At 26.7% G+C, this 8999-nt stretch overlaps 1 protein-coding gene across 1 annotated transcript; it reads right to left on the bottom strand.

The window, feature by feature from the left end:
• Nucleotides 1-388: 388 nt before the first annotated feature.
• LOC114128175 (zinc finger MYM-type protein 5-like) lies at nt 389-3824 on the bottom strand. The gene is made up of 3 exons (XM_050203803.1): nt 3795-3824; nt 2618-2756; nt 389-1086 (listed from the first exon to the last, which is right to left on the bottom strand). The coding sequence occupies exons 1-3, from the start codon at nt 3822-3824 to the stop codon at nt 389-391; spliced, it is 867 nt and encodes a 288-aa protein (XP_050059760.1).
• Nucleotides 3825-8999: the final 5175 nt, after the last annotated feature.

Here is an 8999-nt window from a genome sequence, read left to right as displayed (position 1 = left end):
GGGGTCATACTAAGCAAAATTGCCGTATAATGTGATCAGTTACTGCCTTTTTGCTTAACAATATGTTTTGATACTGCTTTTTTGCTTAGTATCCATTGTATATTTCAAAAATACGTATATATATAAATCACTTTATTTTAAAATATATTACAGATACGGCATTTTTGCTAAGAATGAAAAAAATTCGTATTAAAATAACGAATATTTTGATATAATAAACTCATTTTTCACATTTTGTCGCTTACTGCTTTTTGGCTAAGGATGGCAGAATAATGCAAGGTCCTTAAAGTTTCCACACATTTCATTTATCATATTTTCGCGGTGCCCTCTAAACGCTAAATTATGTTGTCCCAAAAAAACTGTAATATCTATTAGCTGTTTGACTACCTCAATATTCATAAACACTTGTTCTTTTTTTTTTTGAGGTAAGAGATGGTATTATTGGTAAATGGGATTGTTGGATTTTACGCTTAATTGAAGCTTGTACATGAGTGGATGAAGTTTCATGAGCAATAATCCTATTTGAACCATGAACCCATGTATTAAATCCTACTTTTGTCCAAGCCAGATTCCCTTTATCAGAAAATAAAATGCAATCTAAGCAAAACGCTCGATTTGTCTTTATTGAATAAGTAAGCCAATCTCTACTAATTATTGACCCATCTGGAAGAATTTTCTTGTACCATTGACATTGAAAATGTCTCCCACATTTTTCTTTAGGATACTGTCCATTTAATAGATCCTCTGGTAATGGCTGACAATGACCATATTTTACTAAATGATTTTTCATTTCCCACGTTAATACCTGAATGTTTGAAAATGTTGATGGATCATAGTCTATGTTAAAATCAATATTATCTTCATTTGTCTGAGTTAGAGTTTGAGATATTTGTGGTATAATTATTTTATGTTCATCGACTTGAATTTGATTTGATAAGTCCACATTTTCAGTAATTTTTATTTCATGATTAGAAAGTGGATTAATTTTTAAATTTAATTCATTTATAAGAGTTGTTTGAGGTATTACATTTTGCGGCAGGTCAATTTGAATTTTACCTTGTACTGGTACTATTTCTGTAGTTTTATCTAGATTATAGGGAGAATAATTGTATATATTAATAAACTATAAAAACATTTATATATATATATAATATGTATTAGACATATAGATATAGTCACTGGTCAGTTCAGTAACCCTAGTATAATTATAAAGTAATAGTTATTTTATAAAAAAAAAAAACAAATAGTAAAAAACATAGTTCTAAATTCTATTAAAAATTTACCTCCAAACTTATTAATATTAATAAGGTATTTTAATTTATAATTATATTTTTATGATTATTTCATGTTTGTATAGTTCCAAATTTTTTATTTAATTTTGTGAAAAAAAAAATTGTATACCTACATCCTACAATATTATATTTTGTATACATAAAAATCTATGATTGAAGAATTAAGAATAATAATCTAAATCTAATAAAATACCTAGCTACCTAATACATTGTAATTTGGCATAATAATTAAACAATTTTAAATAACTAAATAATCAAATAAAAAAAACATAAAATAATATATTTGATGTTTTAACAGTTTTAAAGTGTGTTTTGACTTTTGGTTATATTTATGTTTGTGACTTATGCTTCTAAGTTAAGGTTATTTATTTAATTAAATTGTTGTTTAAATTATTTTATACTTATTGTTTTATCATAAGTATATAATTTGTTTCAAAACATTTTCTCATTTTAAGTGGAATCATATATTTTAAATTGACAATTTATTTTTTATTTGTGTTTCACATAAATTAAATATTTTATAAAAATAAACTCTATACAATTTTTAAATCCTATATTATAATATACCTAATTAATTTTGACATTTAAAATAAAAATAAAAAACAATAGGTATCAACATTAGTTTGCCATCAAATTAATAATAATAATTAGTAATTACAATATTAAAGATTGTACCTATATAAATATATAATAATTTAGAATTTCTAATATAAAATACTTATTAGTAACATAAATTGTTAATCATTTTTAATTTCATCGATACACCGAGTTAACGATTCATTTAACATTGGTACTTGAACAAATAATTAACAGAAAATGTATAACTAAAATTAATCTAGATTGAATATTTAACAATTCATATTTTACATAAAATGTTGGTTAGCATTTATTTTTTAGGTTGTTTTTTTTACCTACTTTTATAAAGTTTATTAAATTATTTAATTTAGTTTGTCATTTTATGATGTCTACAGACTACAGTTTTAATAAATATTATAAATTACCTATAATAAAATTAAAATGTGATAAAATATTTGTGAAATCTTTCAAATGATTTAACCTAAAATTTGTTGATCAGTGAATAAAATAATAAAGTAAAAAATATAATACATATTATAATAAAAAAAAAATCTATCACAAATATATAGTGGTTTTAAAATGTTAAACACAAAATAATAGTACTCAAGTAGGTACCTATTCACTATTACCATTGATAAAATAAATGCTATTACTATGGCTAATAACAATAGACAACCAATCACAATATTATTATTATACATTTCAATAAATATAATTAATTTACTAAAATATTATAGGAATAAAATTACCTTTTGCAGCTGTAGTTGATGAAGTTTCAGTCAAAAAGAACTTTTTAATATTAGAACTATAAATATTTTTTTTATTACATGCCTCTTTATGCCTCTTCCAATTGGACGTGTGTGAAGTTGGGTGACCAAAGCTAGGTGACTGTTTTTCAGACGAATAGTGATAAGAAACCTTGTATGTGTTGCTGCATTATGTTTAATTCCAGGTGCCAAACATTTATATTGCCATTTCTAAGTTACTTCACCGTTATAAAACACAAGATAGCGCAGCTATGTTGCTAATTTTTATAGCACAGTAAATCGCCAGTTCCCCGTGGAGTCGCCAGTGGCTTTAAAGGAGGGCCGATCATAGGCGGAGATTGGGGGGTGCTCCAAAAAAATCGAAAATATCGAAAGCCCCCCCAAAATTATCAAACATTTTTCATAGTATATAATATTAAAAAAGGTACTTATTTTACAACGATTGACAAAATCTTGGAACTTTACAAAATAATATTTTTTTCCCGAAATGTTGTCAAAATAAATGTGAATATAATAATTATTATACCATAAAAATACTAAAATTTGAAGAAAGTCTTTTTATTGATCATTATCAAGTAAATCTTCAGTTTTTATTTATAGTATAGTATTATATTATAAATTAATAATTTTTAAAGTGCATAATATTATATAGTTAGTAATTCATATTTAGTAGTTTTGTAATTTAGTAATTTAGTAGTTGATGCGTACTGAAGAGTGAAGGTATGATAGATAATAGAGTGGGGGTGTGGGGCGAAGCCCCCACGTCTTACTTTGCAAAGCAACATTTAAGCCCCCCTCAAATTTGATCAAATCTCCGCCTATGGGGCCGATATGTTCAATTGATAATATGTATATATAAGTATAACACTTTTGACCCACCTACATATCCTACACATAAACCTACATATCCGGATAATTGTTTTCCGTAGGACGCGTAGTCGACGGTAGTCGTGCGTAGTTTTTAATTTTTTTCGTCGAGTTCCCGGGAGAGTCGAAGAACTTAACCTACATACGTGGAAAGCCAAGAAAATTTCCCATCAGACGTATATATTTAAAAAGGACTCATAGCTTGTTGAGAAAACGAAAACGGCGTACCAACACGCCAGGTGACTGTTTCCCGTAAGACGCGTATCGGGTAGTCGTGCGTAGTTTTTATTACTTTGTTGTATTCATTTATATTAGCCGCCATTGATTTGCGGCTTCCAAAAATTATTAATGATGATTTACTTAAAGTGCAAATATTATTGAAATATTATACTTACACTCTACGAGAAGTGAATTTGATTATCGTCTATTTTATGTTTAGTTGTATTGGACTGTTCATGTGAGAATTATATTTTAATTGTTTTTGTTTGTTAAGTTTGTTGATGTTTGATATTTTTTCATGTTATTTCTTTAGTGTTAGATTTATGTTTAATTCAATTTTGTTTCTTTTGAATTTGTTGGATTTCAGTTTCAGCCTAAGGTGTTAATTTATTGATGTATGTTTAATGCTTTTATATGACGTCTTTAGTACGTGCCATCTTTTGTAGAATTATTAAATGCCAGTATTGTAAATACCATATTTTTAACGAAGTCTATTGATGGTTCAGAATCAGTAGATGGCGTCTCACATATCGTTTAAAATTCGAATTTATTTAACCCTTTTGTCGATACTTATTACTCATTGTAGTTATTAGTCATATTATATTTCTGTTAGACTGTTTATATTATTAAATATAATATTATACTATTTGAATTAGTAGCTTTATTTTATATTGTCGATGACTGATGAGTTGCTGCATCCCCTGCATTGAATATATAATATCATTATTCATTGTAGAAACTATAAATATATTTGATTATAAAGTTATAACTTGTATAAATAATATTTTAATCTTCTAGATTAAATTCTATTATTATAGACGATAACATTCAGTATAATATATTATATATCATGATAAAATAAACGTTTATAAAAGTTTTTTTTATCATGTTATATATATTAGTATCAATTTATAATTAAATGTTTTTACATAGAATTCATGACCTTGTAGGCCAACGGACATATTGTTATAACATATAACGTTTATTTTTAGTTGATTAATGATTTCCCAATAAGTCCATTAAGAAGACCCTATACCCGCATTTGGTGTTGTCCGCCTTACACACGCGTAACATAGTAAAAACTGTTAAATTAATAATAATTACATTTTTAATACATAAAAGGTACATGGTTATTAAGGTACATGCACCTTAATAACTAAGTTCTCTATCTAGCTATCAGGATATGTATATCCCAGTAGCGAGTAGGTACAATACTACAATGATTATCACTATTATTATCTTGGGTTCGAACGATATCGAATTTATTACTTTTAACTTCTGGTCTTTATATGTATTTGATAAGTATTATTATGACCATTGACCAGTGCCGTGATCACCTTTAGTGGGGCCAGGCCCGGGACTAGGGGGGGGGGCAGAGGGGTCGCGTCCCCAGGGCCCACAATGTTATGGGGCCCCCCGGACAAAAATTAAGAATTCTAAATATCATTGTCACAAAAAATTAAATTAGGTATTAAAAAAAGTTATATCGTATAATATTAAATAATTAAGTATGTTTTGACGTTTTTGTGGAATATACACTATTTCACTATTACCACAGAATAAGAAATTACAGATATTACAGTGTGTATTTCTATTCTCGATGGTTGAGTTTGATTAGCGATAGGTTAGGTTCATATATCAATAGTTTTGTTAATAATTTATTATTCGAGTTTTTATTGTATATAATCTTTTTATAGATTTTTGAGCCCTGTAGCGCGCGTGGGAAATGCCACTATAGTGATTATTCTGTCTGACAGAATAATGCATGACAACTAATAATAATACTTATTGTGTTATTATTTTAAAATTTTAAATAGCTCATAGATATTAGACACATCAACATTTAATTATCTGTACGGGCTATACGAATTTTTTTATTTCATATTTTTTAATTTGTTCAATTTAGAGAGTATTGGGATCTCAGTAAACCACCATTTGATGCTTCAAATGTGCATAAAATATTAGAATGGTTCGAGGAAACAAAAATAAAAGATGTATTTCCTAATATTTTAATTGCAATTCGATTAAACTTAACAATTCCTATTGCAAATGGTTCTGCTGAACGGCATTTGTTTGTTTGGAGTACAATTTTGTTTTTTATATATATTTTTACTTGACTTGAAAAATGTTTTGTTTTTACTATCTTTTCTATATTTATATGTATTTAACTAAAAAAAAGCGGGCAAGTGGGTACCGCTCTGCTGTACATTAGGTGCCATGTGGATCACTATTATACATTATAGGAGGGTTAAATTTGAATCCAATGATAATTATCATTGTATACGAAAAACGATTCTGAACGAAGATGATTTGTCTGATAATTTCCAGTGGTTGGTGAAAAAGGTGGTTTGTATTTTAATGACCTGAATACATCAAAATTTAAGTTATTTTATAATAATTGTAAGCTAAACTTATGAAAAATCTTGTATTAAATTTTCAACAATTAGATACTTATACAAACATTTTTATGAATTATACCTACAAAATAATTTGCAAATATTCATGCTTTTGACGAATTTTTGTCAATATTTGAACTTCAAATGCTAATAAAAAAATTGTGCCTATTTATTCTTATAATTTTTTGATCACTATAAGAATAACTTATGAGGAACTTATGAGGAACCTAACCTAACGTGATCTATAGAGCGTAAATTTGCTATGTTACCCACACTTGTAAGACGGAGACAACAATAAATGGTTTTTTGTTTTAATTATGGAAAACTAATAAATACTAAATAGTAAATTTTCAAATATTTTTGATTGAAAGCTAAAAAGTAAAAACCATTTTGATACCTATTTTATGGTTTTAGAGATGGACTGTGCTGAACTATAGAAGTCTGTTGTGAACAATGTATGTAATATAAATAAAAAAGAACCTCGAAAAAACTGTTTGAGATGTTACCTAATCTTATACTTTATCGCATAAGCAGAATAACATCTACAGTAAAGCATATGTTATTTATAATAAAGCTTAAATAAATTTAATAACTTGATCCATATTTTATTTTAAATTTAGATTATTTATAATATTATAATTTTATAATAGTACGTGGTAGTAAAACATTATGCCGCGTGCCTGCGTAAACGTTGAGAATGTTGCTATAGCGTTAGCGTCAATCAATGCCTTATTGGCTATTGCCTTCTGCCTTCATTACTCAATCAGCTTGCGACCTAGGCGCATCACTTTGCACCGAAAAAAAAAAAATCTTAAATAAAGACTGTAAGTACAATACTTCTAGTATTTAATTTATTTAATGTTTTATGTTTCTTTGCACGTATGTTCAATATTAAATTAATTTAATGGTTATAATTAATTTGGTTACATCAATTATAATTTTTGAATATGATTTATTTATAGTAGAAAAATTACAATTTCACGAAACACATGTTCTAAAAATCAAAATTTAAATAATTTTTCCACCATTCTATATTTCTATAAGTTTATTTGATTGCTTCAATATTTCTCGTGGGACATGCTGTATTTTAAATCAGTGAAAAAAATAGTTTCTTCAAATATTTTTATTTAAATTACATTTGCGTTAGGTACTTAAAATTATTTTTATCACGTTACATTATTATTAAATTATTTCGTAGGTATAATTCATAAAAATGTTTGTATAAGTAGCTAAGAGTTGAAAATTCAATACAATATTTTCCATAAGTTAAGCTTATAATAATTATAAAAGAACTTAAATTTTGATGTATTCAGGCCATTAAAACATAAACCACCTTTTTCACCAACCACTGAAAATTATATCCTAGGCTGACAAATCATCTTCGTTCAGAATTGTTTTTCGTATACAATGATAATTATCATTGGATTCAAATTTAACCCTCCTATAATAATATATAATAGTGATGCACGCGGCACCTAATGTACAACGGAGCGATACCCACTTCCCCACTTTTTTAAGCTTAAAATTACTTATATTATTTATTATTATTATATATTTAACTAATTATTATATTGTATTGTAAAGTAAACACGAATTAAAATAACTAAAATTAAAATTAATATTATAGTCTGCATATTAATTTTATAAACGTTCCGGTTCGTAAAATTTTCCATTTCAAGCACTGGGTATTGTTAACTATTATCGGAATTGAAAATAATTAATTAGTCTTATTTTAATTTTTCTGGAATATCTTAACGGCTTGTTTTAGTAATACATTCAAATAAATAAATAATTAACATGGAAGATAACGCGATTATGTGTTACTTCTTCGTAGAAATTACTTTTAAAAAGTAATTGCGTTACTTTAAGTAAAAATGTAAATGAAATTACTACTGCGTTACATACCTACTGAAAAAGTAATTAGTAATTTGCGTTACGTTACTACCTACCCATTCTGTTTAGTGCATAACTTTTAAAATCATTTTGTCACATTTATTAAATTATGAATAATAAATGAGAACGGCCATTTTCAACTGATGTTTCATATGTATAATTTAAACTTTATGCTAGAATTTAACTTATGTTTAGATGTCAACGTATATATATAATTACGGCGGTGGCCAGAAGGGAGGCGGCAGAGGCGGCAGAGGCAGCAGAGGCGGGGGCAAATGGCCCAACAACAGGATTAGTAAGTTACCAATGAATACACCTACTAATTAGTTTTAGATTCTGAATTTCTGAATGAAGTGATGAATGTATTGATTTTACAATATGTATTTTTAAATTTTTTTTTGTCCGTGTACATGATAAATAGCAAAATTTTATTTTTATTCTTTCAAAATGGTAGACACTTTGATTTTCAACTTCAGTAGCTTTTTCGATAGAAAGGTGAAATTAATGTATTGGGGAGGTCAAAATTAAAATTCTCTGTAATTTTCTTAAGTGCCAAAAAAAAATTCAGGATAATCGGTAACTTTTAGCATAATTGATTTTGGATTTTGTAACCTAAATCAAATCACTGTTGATACATAACATTTTCACTGAATGTTCATATTAGCGTTTGCAACAAATCTTAAAATTTTCCAAATGTTTTAGTTACTTCAAGCTGTCAATACAATTCTATTCTTTGGGTCAAAAAGTTTGAAAATGTATTTAATACACGGTTCACTATAAATCGATATAATAGCGGTTGGAAAATATTAAAAATATATGCATGGTTTTTTTTTTTTATAGAACTGTTTAACTTCAAATTTTGACAAAACGCACTAAATTGAAAATTTTCATATTATTTAGTTAAAATATCCTTCACTGACAAATCGTCTTCACTCAGAATCGTTTTTTCGTAGGTATACAATTATATTATCATTGAGTTCAAATTTAAT

Source organism: Aphis gossypii, chromosome 3, assembly GCF_020184175.1.
Source record: "Aphis gossypii isolate Hap1 chromosome 3, ASM2018417v2, whole genome shotgun sequence".
Classification (NCBI taxonomy): domain Eukaryota; kingdom Metazoa; phylum Arthropoda; class Insecta; order Hemiptera; family Aphididae; genus Aphis; species Aphis gossypii.
This window is presented reverse-complemented; position numbering and strand designations above follow the sequence as displayed.